The sequence below is a fragment of the Salvelinus sp. IW2-2015 genome, unplaced genomic scaffold (assembly GCF_002910315.2).
Source record: "Salvelinus sp. IW2-2015 unplaced genomic scaffold, ASM291031v2 Un_scaffold16303, whole genome shotgun sequence".
NCBI classification, from domain to species: Eukaryota; Metazoa; Chordata; class Actinopteri; order Salmoniformes; family Salmonidae; genus Salvelinus; species Salvelinus sp. IW2-2015.
This window is the reverse complement of record NW_019957529.1, coordinates 156,359-176,701: the sequence shown is the minus strand read 5'-3', so window position 1 is coordinate 176,701 and position 20,343 is coordinate 156,359. Positions and strand designations below refer to the sequence as shown.

General features: G+C 43.6%; 1 protein-coding gene across 3 annotated transcripts in view; it reads right to left on the bottom strand.

Annotated features, from left to right (window-relative positions):
* Positions 1-6: 6 nt before the first annotated feature.
* The window catches only part of LOC112080388 (phosphatidate phosphatase LPIN2), a 51,000-nt gene continuing 30,663 nt past the window's right edge, over positions 7-20,343 (bottom strand). The window contains exons 2-20 of one of the 3 annotated variants that reach the window (XM_070442536.1): positions 15,171-15,371; positions 11,392-11,487; positions 10,874-11,190; positions 10,551-10,667; positions 9,996-10,131; positions 9,324-9,786; positions 8,470-8,572; positions 8,156-8,343; positions 7,815-7,908; positions 5,990-6,059; positions 5,826-5,909; positions 5,196-5,293; positions 4,638-4,785; positions 4,248-4,396; positions 3,089-3,175; positions 2,443-2,595; positions 1,825-1,939; positions 1,631-1,734; positions 7-1,431 (exon numbers count right to left, since the gene is read on the bottom strand). In XM_070442536.1, the coding sequence (XP_070298637.1) occupies positions 1,287-1,431; positions 1,631-1,734; positions 1,825-1,939; positions 2,443-2,595; positions 3,089-3,175; positions 4,248-4,396; positions 4,638-4,785; positions 5,196-5,293; positions 5,826-5,909; positions 5,990-6,059; positions 7,815-7,908; positions 8,156-8,343; positions 8,470-8,572; positions 9,324-9,786; positions 9,996-10,131; positions 10,551-10,667; positions 10,874-11,190; positions 11,392-11,487; positions 15,171-15,362 (2,859 nt within the window). In that variant the 5' untranslated portion in view covers positions 15,363-15,371 and the 3' untranslated portion in view covers positions 7-1,286. The remainder of the gene's footprint in view (positions 1,432-1,630; positions 1,735-1,824; positions 1,940-2,442; positions 2,596-3,088; positions 3,176-4,247; positions 4,397-4,637; positions 4,786-5,195; positions 5,294-5,825; positions 5,910-5,989; positions 6,060-7,814; positions 7,909-8,155; positions 8,344-8,469; positions 8,573-9,323; positions 9,787-9,995; positions 10,132-10,550; positions 10,668-10,873; positions 11,191-11,391; positions 11,488-15,170; positions 15,372-20,343) is intronic. The other 2 variants (XM_024146123.2, XM_070442537.1) reach the window with 2 other exon arrangements.

Genomic DNA, 20,343 nt, shown 5'->3' with positions numbered 1-20,343 from the left:
TGCATGGAATCTTCGAATGTATTTATTCTTGTGGTAACAATTCATATCCCAAAACACACACTTCAATGTACATGGTGACGCGCAAAAAGGCATTTTGAGATTGGAAAGAGTGAGAACTGTGAAATGAATCTCTTAACAGATACACTGATCACGATCCAAGCAGGTGCTGAAAATAACTACAAATACCAGAGTGTTAGGATGTGTATACTCTCCACACACACACACAATAGCTCTTTCATAGAAAGAATGACATGGTTATTGAGGAACTCTGCAACACCATCACATACAACAGCCAAATGAGGATGCCAAATCTAAATCTAGTTCCAAATATACAAGACTAACCCAAGCCATAACAGAAATATATCCAATAAAGAAGAATTCATTTCATAAACATTGTAAAGGTAACCCATAAAATGTCTGCTAAAAGTTCCAACATAATACTGTAATTGTGCTTTCAGTGCAAATGAGTCTGTCTCCGTCCAAAATCTCCCGTGCTGTGTGTGTGTGTGTGTGTGTGAGCATCATCTACACTTTAGAAAGTGCTTCCTTCACCTTTAACCTCACTACAGCTACCTGTCCGTATGTCTTAAACCTTGAGCCAGCTCAGATATATTAAATCTCTACCTATTAAGACTTGTGCCAGTTCCACTGGCAGCTCAGAGAAAAATCTCAGTTAAAGCTTAGCATGCACTGTGTACGTTAAGGCCTTTCCAAGCAGCGTGATTCTCCAAATTAACATCTAACCATATTGCAACAATATAACTGTTATACTTAGAAGCAGACTGAACCAAATGAGAAGTGAAGAGTCAGCATTATCACTCAAGCCAAATAATCAACTAACCTTACAACTAAGCCGGCCTTCTTTCTCTTCACATTGTAAGGCTGTACAGTCTGTTAGAATGCATGCCTACATGTATTATGTGAGGCAGTTCTTATTGATATCTTCACAACGAGTGCTTTTGTACCTAGGGAGCACTAAACAATTGAGTAAGCATCAGCATCAGTAGACACATAATATCAGCTTTGATGACTGTATACTAAGGCAGTGCAAGCAATCATAACGGAAAGAGCCATGAAATTATTACGCAACACACAATATTGCCTACGCCAATTTGAGGTTGATTTCAAGTGATTTTTTTTTTTGTTCAAAAAACACAAAGTTTATCTACCGTACCAAAGTGTCTATTAATTACTACCGTAATACCTGAAAATAATACCACAACTGTGGGAATTGTCCAATCAGAATCAGGGCAGCTCCTGAAGACCGACTTCAGCGATTGGTTGTCTCAGAGCAGCTCCTCAAGACAGACTTCATCAATTGGCTGTCTCCAGAAGCAGAAAGAACTGAATTCTGGGAAACTGAAGGTGGCGCTCTGCTCCTTACTGCGTAAAGGAAAAACGTGCTCTACCAGTTCACTCAGTCGGCCGTACCTACATTGAGACAGGCAAGGGGTTAGATAACAGTTACTTACTGACCAAGGTCGGGATTCAAAAGCACATGGTCGACAAACGCACTGCACTTGACTTTGAAGGTAAATCACGCCTGAGCCGAATTCCGGCCCAAATACTTCCAAAGAAACCCACACTACTGACACAGACAGATAAACAGACCTGCAAAGTAGCTACTTACGATGTTTTATTGCCTTTTGATTGCTCTAGGATGAGCTCTCCTTTGGGATTGACTGTGAATATCCGACACACAGGGACACCCACTTGCTTGTAGGCAAACACATCCTGAGCCKAAAATAGAAGAGTCATCTTAACAGTCTCCCTGTTCTTATATTCAAAATTAGGTATATAATTACAAGATAAAACAAAGCTTACATTTGTTCGGTTTCCAAAGGCTGCATAGAAGGGATGTGTGTTCGGGTAGAAGAGGTTCTTGATGTCTGTGAGGCATTCAATCTTGAACTTCTCTGGCTTCTTTTCAATTACCTCCCTTATAGAAGTTTAAAGAAAAATAAAATGCTCGAAATGTAAGCATACTACAAGACTATTACAATGTTTAAATCAATCCATTTTGCAACACCATCATAACTGTATCAGAGTTTTTAAACCCAGATGCCCAACAGCTTCCACCCCCAAGCCATAAGATGCTGAACAATTAATCAAATGGCCACCTGGACTGTTTACATTGACCGACCCCCCCCCCCRCCCTCCCTCATTTTCATTTTAGCCAAAAACAACTTTATATCTAAGGAGTGCCTTTGATATGACGGCCTGCACATGCGCAGTTCGGCGCTAGACAACCGTTAGACCCGATGACGTGTTTCTGCGCATGAACTTAGCTAGCCAACGTCGCCATGACATCACCTATTTCAATTGCCCTAATTGTGCATTTCTACTGGAGAAGCAGTTTCTACACATCTTCATACTAAACCATATGACTGTATTACAATAATAAACAGACTGACCAAATGAGAACGGAAAGGTCAGTTTTACCTATGAAAGGCAGAGAAGAGGCTACTAGGGGAGAGCATGAGGGGTCCTTGAGGCAGGATGGTACCCCGGTCGTTCACCCAGTGCAGGTAACCTCTGGTCATGTCGGCCATCCCGATGGCCCGCGCCGAACAGTACAGGAACTTGTAGCCATTCCTGAAGACAGTAGACATGCGTACTGTAGTCACTGCAACCTCAACATGCATATAGAGCCTACATTGGATCATTATCCTAGCCACTCACTCTAATTGTTGAGCGACTAGAATTTCTTTATGTGGAACAAGAATGTGAATAGTCATGCATAAGTGGTGAATGTCGGAAACGGTAGCTCTGTATGTATCAAATGCTTCAGAGTAGGAGAGCTGATTTAGGATCAGTTTTGCCTTTTAGATAATAAATAAGAACAGGCAATATTCAGTCTGGATCGCTGAAGCGTTACAGATTGCGCAAAAGAAATGTAAAAGTAATTTCCGATATACACAGCGTTTAACTTGAATGCAGTCACCGCTAACGAGGGAACATTGCCTTTACATATTTATTTTAGAACGCTGAACTTCCGCGATACAGATTGAATAGAGGCCCTAATCCTAGATCAGTACTCTCGCTGAGACACTTCACACATACAGCCACTGGCCTGGGGCCTACTTACTCATGCACTGAGTGGTAGAGCTTAGCGATGCCTTGATGAGTCCAGTCTTTCCCAAGCTGAGGGAGGATTTGGCCAAACACATCTGACCTAAGAAAATAAGCATTTTGTCAGGCTTCAAAACTAGCTTCACCTGGAGGAATTAGCTAGCGTGAATGCCTTAGAGGATTATAATAATAACTTAAGAACTGATTAATTAAGTTTAACCATGATCTGATTACCAGACAGACCTCCAGTATCAAACAAACAAACTGTGAGATTAAAAGATCAGGAGAGGACCTTAATCCAACTTCCTATATAGTGCACTAGTTCTGACCAGGGCCCTATGGTGCACTAAGAGGGGAATAAGGGTGCCATTTGGGACACAGCCTCAGACAGTAGGAGTTGACATTGAGTGATGTTACAGGCTTTTGGTTTTTCTCTCAAAGTCAATTTCGAGGATGGTTCTGTGTGGGTGTGGCACGCTCTGATTGGAATCCTACTCATTGGTCAGGATGGGTTGCACTTGTCATCCTCGTGAGTCAGAAGAGGTTTCACCTGTGCTGGCACAGCTGCTATTTAAAAGCTGTTGGTCCAGTGCTTCAGATATCATGAGGGATGTTGGAAGAGCTGCACCTCTTTTTTTAGCTCATCCTCTTTAAGCTGATAAACAAAGCCTTTTATCTTGTGTCTCCCCTGTTTGGTTATTTGGCTACACATTTATTTTCAGTCCCATACCCAAGTTGGTGTGGGTTTACTTTTCTTTTAGCTTGTCTGTTACTGGGAAACTCTAGTGGGCGTCCATGGTTGGTGTGTTAAGACCATAGAGAATGATGGAGACCTCTAGTGGCCAAAAAGCCATTTTAGCATGGGCAGAGCCATTGAAGGCTTCCGCCATTTTAAAGTAGTCAACTGGGTGGGGATTCCTATGGGTTCTAGCCTCAATGGCACTGGCCATGCTGTCCCAGATGATAGAATGGCACAGATGTAAAAATTTGTTCTCTATCTCTATGGTTAAGACCCTACTCGAGTTTGCTTGGACGGCACTCAGTAGGCACCCACTTGTATGCCTTTCAGAACCCATTTTAAAACCCGACCTGTTTCGTTTTGGTTGTCCGTGGTTCATGTTTGTACCATTTTTCTGTTGAGCGAAAGTATTCAACAGCATTGAATGCCACTTTACTTGGTGATGGTGCCGTCGATGTCGGAGATAATGACTTTGTCATCCCAGTTCCACAGGTAGATGGTGCCCTCGCAGCGACACGTGCCCTGGTACTGAGTGGTGATGCTGAAGGTGACGTCATTAGGCCCCTCCCTCAGCTTCAGACTCACCTATGAGAAGACAGAGATGAAGTGGTGCGTGAGAGAGTGACAGCAAGTGGTTTTCCAAATATATGCTGGTTATTGACAGGTGCCAATATACAGATTAGGAGAGAGGGTGCACTTGCCCCCAAAAGCCTTCAATGGCGCTGCCCGTGCTGTCAGAGAAGCCATTATGGCAAGGATGTAGCGATGTGTACTCTGTCCAACTCTGTGGTAATATAACTTCATAAGTTATGAACATGGCTCTTACTATCTGGTCAGATGAGAGGCGGAGAGACTTCTTGTAGGAGTGGGATCCGGTTGGTGCTGAAACCTCTGTCTGCACACGCTCAGTAGGTGCCAGTGCATTCAGCTCTTTAGATTCTTCATCACTGGAGGAGTCTGCTGCTGCTTTCTGCCTGCATTCCAAATAACAACCTCATTTCAACATCAGACTTCCTAAAAACAGTATACGTTTAAACTAAGATGAGTAAAGATGAGTGAGTAGTTAGTCAAAATAAACACCCAGAACTTGTATATGTTGCCACTAGAGGGCAGTATCCCAACAGTCTGAATTGTCATTCAGCTTCATTTACTACTGAAAGACAAAATGCTGATGAGACTTCTAAACCGAGTGCCTCATGCATGTTCTCAGGGGCACTTCCTATGAGTCACTGTTTTCCCAGAGCTAATCCAGTTTGTCATTTGTTGGTGTCAAGAATATGGGTGAGGAGGGTGACATCAGTGTGTGACTAATTGGGCTTCCCCTTGTGAAACAATGCCAGGGCTGGTGGTGGGGGACAGACAGGGTGGTGCTGGGCTGACTCACTGTGGGACTGCTGGACTCTGTTGATCAAAGACAGGGCTCTCTGTGTCTCTGTGTGTCTCTGACAGGGACTCCTGTCTGTCCATCTTGGCCTCTGAAGACTGGCGAGAGGAGCAGACAACATTAATTACTCCATAACGGATTATCATGTCAACATTGATTTGATATGACAGAGTATTTATTCATTGATTTATAGTGTAATTACTGCTAATTTTTACATGAACAACTCATTCCTATAGTCATGCAGTACAATGAGCACATGGTTCTCCTCACTCTGACTTGCTTAGGCTCATTTACAATGGAAATTAAAACAAATCCAATGCGATTCACATGGGAACTATTTCCTGCCCACGCAAAGAGAGGCATGACGAAAAAGAGGGTGAACACCATGGACCATCTGTTCAAGTTGACGAAGCATTAGTATCCAGAAAGTAGTTCAGCTAGGGTCGATTTCACTATGAGTACTACAGAGTAGCAATACCAGTGGACCTATAGCGTACTGCAAGAACACCCTGTTGTGCGTCCCAACTGGCACCCTATTCCCTATGTAGTGCGCTCATTTTGATCAGAGCCCCTAATCAAAAGCAGTGCACTATATAGGGAATAGGGTGCCATTTGGGATGCATTTCCTACCTGTTTGACGCTGCTCTTCCTCCAGAACCACCAGCGGCCAGACTTCTTAGGCATCTTCTCCTTCACCCACGCCTCTTCTGTGGCCTGAGATTAAGTATTTATGAGTACGCGCACAGAATGTTGAAGTTATAACATACATTTATAATGCATAATGTGTGATCTACCTTGGGCAGGTTCTTCTGGAAAGCTTGCATACTCAGTATCAACGGAGCTGCCAATGTCCAGTTGTAATATCTGTAAAAAATATATATAAATAGAAAAAATTATCAAACAGTACAGTACCAGTCACAAGTTTGGACACACCTACTCACTCAAGGGTTTGTCTTAATTTTTTTACTGTTTTCTACATTGTAGAATAATAGTGAAACATCAAAACTATGAAATAACACATATGGAATCATGTAGTAAGCAAAAAGGTGTTCAAATCTAAATATATTTTATATCTGAGATTATTCAAAGTAGCCACCTATTGCCTTGATGACAGCTTTGTTCAGTGTGTAAATATACACACTGAACACAAATATAAATGCAAGGCAACATGTAAAGTGTTGGTCCCATGTTTCAAAGATCCCAGAAATGTTCCATACGCACAGAAAGCTTATTTCTCTCAGATTTCGTGCACAAATTTGTTTACATCACTGTTAGTGAGCATTTCTCCTTTGATAAAATAATTCATTCACCTGACAGGTGTGGCATATCAAGAAGCTGATTAAACATCATGATCATTACACAGGTGTACCTTGTGCTGGGGGCAATAAAAGGCCACTAAAATGGGCAGTTTTGTTACTACACACAATGCCACAAATGTTTCAAGTTTTGAAAGAGCGTGCTATTGGCATGCTGACTGCCGGAATGTCCACCAGAGCTTTTGCCAGAGAATTGAACATTCACTTCTCTACCATAAGCCACCTCCAATGTCATTTTAGAGAATTTGGCAGTAAGTCCAACCGGCCTTACAACTGCAGACCACGTGTATGGCGCCCGGTGGGCGAGCGGTTTGCTGATGTCAACGTTGTGATCAGAGTACCCCATGGTAGCGGTGGGGTTATGGTATTGGCAGGCATAAGCTACGGACAACGAACACAATTGCATTTTATCGATGGCAATTTGAATGCACAGAAATACCGTGACGAGATCCTGAGGCCCATTGTAAGGCCCATTTTTTTGTTAAGGTATCTGTGATCAATAGATGCATATCTGTATTCCTAGTCATGTGAAATCAATAGATTAGGGCCTAATGAATTTATTTCAATTGACTGATTTCCTCATATGAACTGTAATCTCAGAAAACCTTTGAAATTGTCGCATGTTGCATTTATTTATATATATATATATATTGAGTTGCACCCCCTTTTTCTCTCAGAACGGCCTCTATTCGTCGGGGCAAGGACTACAAGGTGTCGATAGCGTTCCAAAGGGATGCTGGCCCATGTTGACTCCAATGCTTCCCACAGTTGTGTCAGATTGGCTGGATGTCCTTTGGGTGGTGGACCATTCTTGATACACACGGGAAACTTTCGAGTGTAAAAAACCCAGCAGCGTTGCAGTTCTTGCCACACTCAAACCAGTGCGCCTGGCAACTACTACCATACCCCATTCAAAAGCACAAATCTTTTGTCTTGCCCATTCACCCTCTGAATGGCACACATACACAATCCATGTCTGAATTACCTCAAGGCTTACAAATCTTTCTTTAACCTGTCTCCTCCCCTTCATCTGCACTGATTGAAGTGGATTTAACTAGTGACATCAATAGCTTTCACCTGGATTCACCGGGTCAGTCTATGTCATGGAAAGAGCAGGTGTTCTTAATGTTTTGTACACTAAGTCCATATAAAGTATATTGTATGTGTGTAATAAAAATAATTGTGATAAGTTTCAAGTTCAAGGAAATCTAATTGTGATCTTCTGTTCAAAATGTCATAGTCTAAGAATTAGTACAATGTAGTAAGATTAATTAGTATGAGTATGACAGCTGTAACGACTCACCGGTTTGAAATTCTAACCACCAAATTGGGATTGTCGATGATTGCTGGATTTTCAGCAAATTCGTGATATGTGATGATGTGCTCCATGAATTTCTCTGCAATAAAAAAAATAAATCAAAGCACTATTATCATAAGTCATATTATTATTTGTGGCATTTGTGAGTAATAGTGTACTAGTTTATTATTTGCGTACTTATCAAGGTCCTAGGCTACATCCCAAATGGAACCTATTCCCTACAGGTCCTGGTCAAATGCAGTGCATTATACTAGGGAATATGGTGCAATTTGGGAAACAGCACTAGTCACTATAATATAACACTTACACAGAGTAGGTAACCTTACCTTTGGAGATTTCAGAGTTCTCTCCGACCCCTCCACAGAGAGACAGGGTGACATCTGGTAGATCCCCAGCCGAGTCAGACAGACAATCGGTCCCGCTGTCGGCCGCTGCACTGCCCACAGACTGGGGAGACTGGGACCCATCGCGCCGGCCCACCTCTACCCAGTGCTTAGGGACCGCCTCGGACTCACTGCAACACACAGACATAACCACAGACTGGTCAGTCACTACAACACAATACAGGCCCTCGTCAAAAGTAGTGCACTATAAAGGGAATATGGCTACAATACATGCGATGAAAGACATGATGAGGTACCTCTTGGGACCTAAGTAGCGTGCAACAATATCAGGCTCCATAGCGTTCAGGTCATCCAGGTAAATATCCTCAGGACCCTGGTGTTGACTCCTCTTTCTCACACCTTCGTCACAGAGAAACCATCAACATTCACAAAAACCATAAACGTTCACATAAACCGTTTACATTCTTATAAACCATTCACAAATACTGTTGTTCACCTTTTTCACTTCTGAGAAATCTGAGCATTCTGTAAAGCCCCATTCAGACGTAGGGTGCATCCTAAATGGCACCCTATTGCCTATTATAGTGCACTACTTTTTTTTACCAGAGCCCTATGGGTCCTGGTCAAAAGTAGTTCATTATATTGAGAATAGGGTGCCATTTGAGACACAGCCTGAGAGGCAAGTAAGAACTTCCCAGACCTCAGAGCAAACCACTTCCTTCCTGTTATTATATTCTAAAACACTGCTCTACCAAACACTGTCTGGGTGTAACGTTAGTCAATAACACTGTCTGGGTGTAACATTAGTCCATAACACTGTTTGAGCTCATGAATAAGTAATTTCCTCTCTGTTGCCATCACACCATTCTGAAGTGACAAAGCTATGGGGTTCTTAAAATAGGGGACACAAAACATCAAAAAGGGGACAAAGGTCCTGTGAAGACTTTGTTCATGCCAGCTGTCGTGGAGAACAGAGGGCTATGACATGCCCTCCTCCGGCACATTGTGCTACCATAAGCAAGTAAGCTAGAAGCCTTATTAAGTCATGTGTTATATTTGATCAATAAGCTATCTATATGAACCATCTCTGCATACTTTAGATGTGGTTTCTTAAATAAGTTTGGTTGCTTTTACACTGCACAATTAGTACCTCTCCTCTTGGACGGGGAGTCAGTCTTGGAGCCAATGGCCCCCAGGTCCCCACAGGCAGAAGAGCCACTGTCCCTCCGGCTGGAACCAAGCACACTGGGGGGAGTGGAGGTCCAACGAGCCCTACGCTCAGGCTTGGGCAGAAGGGGGGTGGGAGTGGGATAGGGCTCTGCTGTGAGAGCACCTGGCTCTGGTTTGAGGGGACACGGTTCAGGTTGGGGCGGAGAATGGGTTTCAGATAGAGAGTCGGGCGGGTGGTGTTTGGAGCTATGGAGGGCACTTTGTTTGGGAGTCCGGGGTTCTGGTTTGACGATGGCAGGTCCACACACAGGGTCCAGAGAGGTGTGGATGCCCCCTGCCTCCACCCCCATGGCCTCAGAGCTGAGGATGACCCTGAAGTGGGTGCTCTCTGATGGAGTTATAGTTACTGTCTTAGTCAGCTCCGAGCGCTCTTTCTTACAGACCTGGACAAAGAGAGCCAATATGAAATCAGTGGGTATAGGGATTTCATGTCATGACATTTTTTGGCATGTTTCCATCTCTGAGATGGAGGACATACAGTGTATACTTCCCAAATGGCACCCTTATTCCCAATAGTGGCCTATGGGCCCTGTTCAAAAGTGGCGCACTATRAGGAAATAGGGTGCCATGAGACGCAAGACGCAGGCCTTACCCTGGTGGATTCTGGGAACTCTCCCCAGGACCACTGCATGTGTGACTCTGCTCTGAGCATGCTCTCTGATGACTTCACCATCAGCTCAGAGTCGCTCTTTGGAGACATGGGCTCGGACAGGGATCTTGAGGATCTGCTGAAATCAAGAAAAAACCTCCCAATACATTCACTTTGAACACAAGAGGACATGTATACACAGCTCCACAGGCATATTTTTTAAACGTTTGTCGTAGCACTTAAATTTAAAATCTACCTAGGGCCGGGATTCATACCAAGGCATGTTACAGAGCAGCAAACGGGACAGCCGACAACGCTGGTCATTTTTGCTTGAGCCAACGTCACATCAGGGACATTGCGCCTTTAAAAGGTGCATTGACGGTTGTCCAGTGCGCTGCTCTACAACGTGCCTTGGATTGAATCCCAGCCCTAGTATCGGTTTTGTCAAAATCCTATGAAAACAAAAATCTCTAATGATCCTGTCTGTTTGTATGATCTGTGTAAATATTTGAATAAGAAGTTAATGACTGACTGACTGACTGACTGAGGGGGTCATACCTGAGGCTGCCGCCGGTAGACCAGTCTCCATCAGAGAAAGGGTAGCTGTCCAGAGAGTGGAGGGTGGGGTGCTGCCTGTTTTCCACTGTGTCCTTCACTGTAGAGAACGAAGAGGCCCTGAGGAGGTAAAGAAGATCACACCATCAACCGCAGGGTTAACACTACACACTATGCAAAGCAGACCTAGACCACATCCCAAATGGCACCCTATTCCCTACATACAGTAGTGCACTACTTTTGACCAGGGCCCATAGGCCAAAAGCAGTGCACTATGTAGGGAATAAGGTGCCATTTTGTAGGTACCCCAACTTCCATGGATTTACCTGCTGTTGTTGTGTGTGCCACCGTGCTCATCGTCTGAGCTCAGCTCACAGACCTCCTCCACACAAGCAGTGGGGGTCTGCTGCTCCTCCTTCCGGGGATCTGCTTTGTGCTTCCTCCTGCGTCTCTTCTTCTTTTTCCCTGCTGTGGTGCTGGGGGGGAGGAGGGGGGTGGAGGAGGAGGCCGGGTCCTCTAGGCACCCCTGGGGGGACTGCAGCCCACCCTCCAGACCCGACCCTCCAGCTCGAGACTCTCTGCCCCACCAAAGAGCCTCCTCTGTGGGGATGGGCGAAGTCACAAGGTGGGCAGGGACGATCTCCTGGGGCGGGGTGACAAAAAGAGAGATGAGTCACAAGTTTACGTTATAGAATGCGTCCTCAATGGCACCTTATTCCACACAGTGCACTACTTTAGGTCAAAATAAGTGCTTTTTGGGGGGAATAGGGTGCCATTTGGGATACAAGCCAGTAATAAGCTGTGTCAACAGTGGTTGACCAATATTTTTTTTTTTTTAACTCACATTATGCTGCTCGGTTTCCTGGACAAAGAAGGCCTCTCCGTTGTCACCCAGCTTCATGTGCAGCTCTACTGGTTCTCCATTGATCTCAATGTCAATCTGCAGCGGTAAAGGAAAGGTCAGCCACCGATTTATGGAGGAACTCTGTATCAAGCATCTCAGACCAGAAGTGCTGATTCAGGATCAGTTTTGCCCATAAGTTTACATGGACAGGGGGGCACTCCTACTCGAAGATGCTTGATATACTGTATACAGCCCGAAGTCAWCTAACTGGAAGATGCAACTGAATTACTAGGCGGAACTGACGTTTAACTGAGACCTGGTAACCACATGAGAAGGTATGACTGAATTTGTCAAACATTCTCAAAAACAACCCTTTATAATAATGTCCAGTAATAAACCAAGGCATTAATAAACAAACAGTTTCCACACATTGTTATAGTGTGCTTGCTTAATTCAGCAAGACCACTCTAGATATTGGACACAGGCCTACTTTTATTATGGTGTGCTTACATGCTCAAAATAACTTTTTTTATTTTGGCTAACACTATGCTATGGTTCCTGAATGCAAACTGGGCGAACAGATTACCTGCCTGCAGTGCATCATACTGTTTCCTGTTAAGRTTAATGGGATACGTTGGGATTTTGGCAATGAGGCCCTTTATCTACTTCCCCGGAGTCAGATGAACTCATGGATACTATGCGTATGTGTCTGTGTCCAGAATGAAGAAAGTTATAAGTAGTTTCGCGAGCCAATGCTAGCAGATACCCATAGACTTACAGTCATTACACTAATGCTAGTTAGCATTGTCTTGCGAAACTACCTCTAACTTCCTTCATACTGAACACAGAGATGTAAAAATGGTATCCACGAGTTCATCAGCCTCCTCGGCTGTGTTTGTGCAGAAGGAATTGCCCTTCTGTCTATTGTTAAAAAATTATKCGCCGAAATTGTTGCAACCCCAATTACTAGCCTGTTCAACCTCTCTTTCGTATCGTCTGAGATCCCCAAAGATTGGAAAGCTGCCGCGGTCATCCCCCTCTTCAAAAGGGGGAGACACTCTAGACCCAAACTGTTATAGACCTATATCCATCCTGCCCTGCCTTTCTAAAATCTTCGAAGGCCAAGTTAATAAACAGATCGACCATTTCGAATCCCACCGTACCTTCTCCACTATGCAATCTGGTTTCCGAGCTGGTCATGGGTGGATCTCAGCCACGCTCAAGGTCCTAAATAATATCATAACCGCCATTGATAAAAGACAGTACTGTGCAGCCGTCTTCATTGACCTGGTCAAGGCTTTCGACTCTGTCAATCACCGCATTCTTATCGGCAGACTCAATGCCTTGGCTTCTCAAATGACTGCCTCGCCTGGTTCACCAACTACTTCTCTGATAGAGTTCAGTGTGTCAAATCGGAGGGCCTGTTGTCCAGACCTCTGGCAGTCTCTATGGGGGTGCCACAGGGTTCAATTCTCGGGCCGACTCTTTTCTCTGTATATATCAATGATGACGCTCTTGCTGCTGGCGATTCTCTGATCCACCTCCATGCAGATGACACCATTCTGTATACATCTGGCCCTTCTTTGGACACTGTGCTAACAACCCTCCAAATTAGCTTCAATGCCATACAACACTCCTTCCGTGACCTCCAACTGCTTTTAAAATGCTAGTAAAACTAAGTGCATGCTCTTCAACCGATTGCTGCCCACACCCTCCGCCCGACTAACATCACTACTCTGGACGGTTCTGACTTAGAATATGTGGACAACTACAAATCCTAGGTGTCTGGTTAGACTGTAAACTCTCCTTTCAGACTCACATTAAGCATCTCCAATCCAAAATTAAATCTAGAATCGGCTTCCTATTTCGCAACAACGCCTCCTTCACTCATGCTGCTAAACATACCCTCGTAAAACTGACTATCCTACCGATCCTGGACTTCGGTGATGTCATTTACAAAATAGCCTCCAACACTCTACTCAGCAAACTGGGTGTAGTCTATCACAGTGCCATCCGTTTTGTCACCAAAGCCCCATATACTACCCACCACTGCGACCTGTATGCTCTCGTTGGCTGCCCCTCACTACATATCCGTCGCCAAACCCACTGGCTCCAGGTCCTCTATAAGTCTTTGCTAGGTAAAGCCCGCCTTATCTCAGCGCACTGGTCACCATAGCACACCACCCATAGCAGGCACTTCCAGCAGGTATATTGCACTGGTCATCCCCAAAGCCAACACTTCCTTTGGCCGCCGTTCCTTCCAGTTCTCTGCTGCCAATTACTGGAACGAATTGCAAAAATCTCTGAAGCTGGAGTCTTATATCTCCCTCTCTAACTTTAAGCATCAGCTGTCAGAGCAGCTTACCAATCACTGTACCTGTACACAGCCAATCTGTAAATAGCACACCCAACTATCTCATCCCCATATTGTTACTTTTCCACTTGCACCCCAGTATCTCTACTTGCACATCATCATCTGCACATCTATCACTCCAGTATTAATGCTAAATTGTCATTATTTTTGCACCTAGGGCCTATTTATTGCCTTACCTCCCTACTCTTCTACATTTGCACACACTGTACATAGATTTTTCCTTTCTTTGTGTTATTGACTGTACGTTTGTTTATGTGTAACTCTGTGTTTTTGTCGCACTGCTTTGCTTTATCTTGGCCAGGTCGCAGTTGTGAATGAGTACTTGTTCCCAACTGGCCTACCTGGTTAAATAAAGGTGAAATAAATAAATTAAATAAAGGTGCTCTAAGGAGGGATACTGATACCGCCTTAGTTWAGTCTGACCTTCACACAGGCTGAGGACGCTCAGGCTAAACATCTATTTGGGATGCAGACAGAGTATTAATGGTCTGTTTCCGTAAAGAGACACTTGACTCAAGAGATATGCGATGAGGGGGAAATGTTTTRTGTCCATCAATAATGCAACCAGTGCAGTAGCTATACGAGTTTCCAAAAGGATCTTATAAAAGATAGCACCATCACCAAATCAACTACCTGATGCTGGGTCAATCCTTCCACACTGTTACTTTACATTCCTTTCTGTACTGCATAAAGGCCAGCTCTCCTCTTTGCTATGCAGAGGCAAATCTAAAATTGGGTTGCCATAGTGACTGAGGCGAACGGTAGCAGAAGCAGTACAGCGCTGTTCCTGCCAGCGTCCCAAACGGCATCTTATTCKCTATTTAGTGCACTACTTTTGACCAGAGCCCTAATGGGCCCTGGTRAAAAGTAGTYCACTAAATAGGGAACAMGGTGCCATTTGGGATACAKKCGCAGTGTCTCAGGGATGATGAGCTAGCCTGGTAGTCTCCCCCCCCCTATTCACTCTCCTCTCTCAGGAGGAAGGTTAATACCTGGATCTGTGTCAGGCAGAAGCACCTCCACACAGCAATATGAAAGGACCCTAATTGCATGTCAGTTATGCATGTGACAGAGGGTAGCAAAGACATGCAACCCTGTCATACTAAACTGCCATGACAGACCTGGACAAATGTTGTCGACATCCATCTGCCAAAGATGGGGAATACAGCAAAAAGGTATGCATCCCAAATAGCACACTATTCCTAATATATTGTATCACTTTTAACCAGTCTTATGGGCCCTAGTCAAAAGTAGTGCACTGTATGAGGAAATAGGGTGCCATTTGGAACATATGGGGGTGAGGTCATCCTTGGCCACGTGCGTTCWGCTTACAGTTTGAGGAAGCTCTGCTTGACTATACCCCCACCCCTCTCATTCTCTCTTCCTCAGTTATCCACAAACTCACCACTTTCTCCTTGGAGCGCAGCACGCCAAGTTTCCCGAAGCGTACATGGAAAGGGGAGCAGTGGAAGGTCCCGTTAGGCTGTCTGACCACCACCACGTCGATGCAGCCAGACAGCGTGGCCTGGTTGATGCCCTTATACAGCTCCTTCACAGTCACCAGCACCTGGCCTGCCAGCTGSCCCACGTAGTTCATGGTGTCTACCTGTGGATCACACACTGCCATTAGTGAAGTTCAAATTAATTGCCAGTAATGAAGGTCAAATTATTTATTATTGTCTGATGTCCAATCCTCTCTTCTTCCTCCAAGACACGGCGAGTGGAGTTTTAGAACCAAAGCCTCTATTTTTGTCTAATCGAGACCACTGACTTCTCCCATTCCTCCTCTGGATCATCCAGAATGGTCCATTGGCAAACTTCAGACGGTCCTGGACATGCGCTGCTTGAGCAGGGGGGACCTTGAGCGTGCGCTGCAGGATTTTAATCCATGACGGGCGTAGTGTGTTTACTAAGGTTTTCTTTAAGACTGTGGTCCAGCTCTCTTCAGGTCAATTTTGTATAATTTTTTGAAATATTTATTTATTTTTATAAATGTATTTATTATTATTATATTATTATTATTATTATTATTATTATTTTTTTTTCATTATTTTTTTTTTTTTTTTTTTATTTATTTAATTTTTATTTTAAATCGGCCGATTATCGTTATGTGGCTTTTTTGTCTCAAATAATAGGTATCGGCGTTGAAAAATCATAATCGGTCGACCTGTATTAGCACCTTGCACTCCTCCACCTTCCGTTTGAGGATGCCCCACAGATGCTCAATAGGGTTTAGGTCTGGAGACATGCTTGGCAGTCCATCACCTTTACCCTCAGCTTCTTAGCAAGGCAGTGGTCGTCTTGGAGTGTGTTTTGGGGTCGTTATCATGTTGGAAATACTGCCCTGTGGCCCAGTCTCCGAAGGGAGGGGATCATGCTCTGCTTCAGTATGTCACAGTACATGTTGGCATTCATGGTCCCTCAATGAACTGTAGCTCCCCAGTGCCAGCAGCACTCACAGGCAGTCCCAGACCATACACTCGCACCACATGCTTGACTGTAGGCAAGACACACTGGTCTTTGTACTCCTCACCTGGTTGCCGCCACACAACACTTGACACCATCTGAACCAATAAAGTTTTATCTTGGTCTCATCAGACCACAGGACATGGCTTCCAGTAATCCATGTCTTAGTCTGCTGCTTGTCTCAGCAAACTGTTTGCGGGCTTTCTTGTGCATCATTATAGAAGAGGCTTCCTTCTGAGACAACAGCCATGCAGACCAATTTGATGCAGTGTACGGCGTATGGTCTGAGCACTGACAGGCTGACCCCTCACCCCTTCAACCTCTGCAGCAATGTGGCAGCACTCATTACGTCTATTTCCCAAAGACAACCTCTGAATATGACGCTGAGACGTGCACTCAACTTCTTTGGTCGACCATGGCGGGCCTGTTCTGAGTGGAACTTGTCAGTTAAACCGCTTTATGGTCTTGGCCACCGTGCTGCAGCTCAGTTTCAGGGTCTTGCCAATCTTCTTATAGCCCAGGCCATCTTTATGTAGAGCAACAATTCTTTTTTTCAGATCCTCACAGAGTTCTTTGCCATGAGGTGCATGTTGAACTTCCAGTGACCAATCAGTATGAGGGAGTGTGAGAGCGATGACACCAAAATTTAACACACCTGCTCCCCATTCACACCTGAGACTTGTAACACTAATGAGTCACATGAACCGGGCAGGGAAAATGGCTAATTGGGCCCAATTTGGACATTTTCATTAGGGGTGTACTCACTTTTGTTGCCAGCGGTTTAGACATTATGGCTGTGTGTTGAGTTATTTTGAGGGGACAGCAAATTTACACTGTTATACAAGCTGTACACTCACTACTTTGTATTTGTAGCAAAGTGTCATTTCTTCAGTGTTGTCACATGAAAAGATATAGTCAAATATTTACAAAAATGTGAGGGTGTACTCACTTTTGTGATATACTGTATATTTGTAATAATGACAATTACAACAATACTGAATGAACAATGAACACTTATTTTAACTTAATATAATACATAAATCAATCAACTTAGTCTCAATAAATAATGAAACATTTTCAATTTGGTTTAAATAATGCAAAAACACAGTGTTGGAGAAAGAAAGTAAAAGTGCAATATGTGCCATGTAAAAAAGCTAATGTTTAAGGTCCTTGCTCAGAACATGAGAACATATGAAAGCTGGTGGTTCCTTTTAACATGAGTCTTCAATATTCCAGGTAAGAAGTTTTAGGTTGTAGTTATTATAGGACTATTTCTCTCTATACCATTTGTTTTTCATAGACCTTTGACTATTGGATGTTCTTATAGGCACTATAGTATTGCCTGCCTAATCTCGGGAGTCGATAGGCTTGAAGTCATAAACAGCGAGCGCTGTGAAGCAAGAATTGGTGAAAAGCTGCTGGCAAACGGAGGAAAGTGCAGTTTGAATGAATGCTTACGAGCCTGCTGCTGCCTACCACTGCTCAGTCAGACTGCTCTATCTTATATCAAATCATAGACTTAATTATAACATAATAAACCACACAGATACAAGCTTTAGGTCATTAATATGGTGAAATCCGGAAACTATCATTTCGAAAACAAAATGTTTATTTCTTTCAGTGAAATAACAGAACCGTTCCGTATTTTATCGAACGGGTGGCAACCCTAAGTCTAAATATTGCTGTTACATTGCACAACCTTCAATGTTAAGTTCATAATTATGTAAAATTCTGGCAAATTAATACGTTTTTGTTCGTAAGAAATGGTCTTCACAACAGTTTGCAACGAGCCAGGCAACCTAAACTGCTGCATATACTGGACTCTGCTTATTAATTTTTATTTTACCTTTATTTAACTAGGCAACTCAGTTAAAAACAAATTCTTATTTTCAATGACGGGCTAGAACAGTGGTTAACTGCCTTGTTCAGGGGCAGAACGAACAGATCTTTACCTCGTCAGCTCGGGATTCGATTTGCAACCTTCCGGTTACTTGTCCAACGCTCTAACCACTAGCCTACCTGCCGCCCCTGCTTACACTGAACGCAAGAGAAGTAACACAGTTTCAGGCAACGCATTGATTACATGCAACGCTGGACAAGCTAGTTAAACTAGTAAATATCATCAACACATGTGTAGTTAACTAGTGATTATGTTAAGATTGCTCGTTTTTTACAGAACAAGGTAAATGCTAGATAGCAATTACCATGGCTCCTTGTGCCTGCACTCACAAAACAGGTGGCAGCCTGCCACTCAGTCTCCTCGTGGATTGCAATATAATCGTTGTCCAAACATGCCGATTACCGATTGTTATGAAAACTTGAAATCTGCCCTAATTAAATCGGCCATTCTGATTAAATCGGTCGACCTCTAGTTACCACATCCATTTTTTTACTCAAAAATGTATGATATAAACCCATAAATGCCCAATGAGCTTAGTTCAACTGTGGTATCCCAACAGAAGCCAAATATAACCTTGTTTTACCAATGTTTGTAAACAAAGTAAAATGTAAACACAGTGTATCCTCAAAATAATGTTTAAACTATAATGTTGATATCATGGATGGTCAGTCCTTGCATCCAAAGCTCTTTCTATGAATTTGAGTGCCTCTACATTTCTCCAGCCCCATCACTTAACGTTTAATTAACTAAATAGTTGCGGGGAATTGCTTTGTTGTTTCAACTACAGATTGCTGCTTTAATACCTAACATAGTTTTCATTGTGTTCCTAAATGTCTCTTTGTGTACGCCTACATTTTCCAACTTAGGAGCACAAGTGCTCAAACCATTCCTTGTGTGTGGGTGTAGTGTAGTGTGGTGTGCAATAGAGCAGAGATGGGACTACATAGGAAAATGCTGTGTGTTCAAACCATGAAATGTGTACATGAAATGTGTGCATGAAATGTGTGCATGCTCAAACCATGCCTTGTGTGTGTGTGGTGTGGTGTGGTGTGTGTGTGGTTTGGTGTGTGGTGTACAGTAGAGCAGAGATGGGACTCCATAGGAAAATGCTGTCTAAGCTCTCTTTGTTCACATGGTGTGTGGTGTGGCGATAATAGAAGACCACAAACATTTAAATCCTCACAAATCAGATCCAACCAAGCTGACTGTGAATGTGGGCATTAGAATACAAGGCTACTTCCTCTCAAAGCTTGCAACCCTACTTAGAATGCATTAGGTGTGATTTAGTTCACACTGACTGAGGTGGTAAGTTGGTAGTGAATGCCTTCTTCGCCCACATTCATAGACTTAAGCGAGGCTCACAGTCAAGGAAGAACACAGTTTTTACTTCCAACCTGGGCCATAGATATCAAGCGTCTCAGAGTAAGTGCTGATTTGGGATCAGGTTTGATTTTAGATCACAATGAATAAGATGCAGGACGGGGGAGCTGATCCTAGATCAACAATCCTACTCTGAGAAGCTTGATGCATATGTAATTGAAGTGTAGCTATTAACTGCCCGTAGCAAAGGTCAAATTATTCATTATTGTCTGATGTCCAATCCTCACTGAGCTGGGGGTAAAATGGCTGCCTGCTGTATTGCTGAGCAAAGGGATGGGCCATTCTTGGGAGATTCTCAATTGGTTTTGTTAACTCCTCTGTCCTCCGTCCTCTCCTCCTATGAAAAAGGTCAAAGGTAATCGAGGAGAGGAAACGTGGAAACAAATGCACGTATATGAAATGAGAATGTGTGAAGTGGTAATAATTCATTTTAGAGATAAAAGGACAATTAACATATTGTTTTGAAATGTGTGCATGCTTTTCTCCTCCGAGAAATCAACAGCTGATTCAAGGGGGTGTGGCAGATTTCGCTGAGGAGATCCCACGGGAGGAAGCAATCGAGGACAGAGGCAGACTCCTCCGTTCACCTAATAACCATATTGACATTGTCGAGCACTCAACCACTTATCGGTTTCCAGTCACGGAGGAGAGATGACGGAGGAATCGAAGAGAGGGCGGTCTTTTTCCTAAATGAGAATCTCCCTTGATTCAAAAGGGTCATCATCATCATCATCATCATTTGAAAGCTATCAGGTCAAAAGTTGAAGGATCTAAGGTCAGCCAATCACAAGACACGGTATCTGTTGCCGAGTAGATCCAGGAAACAGCTTGC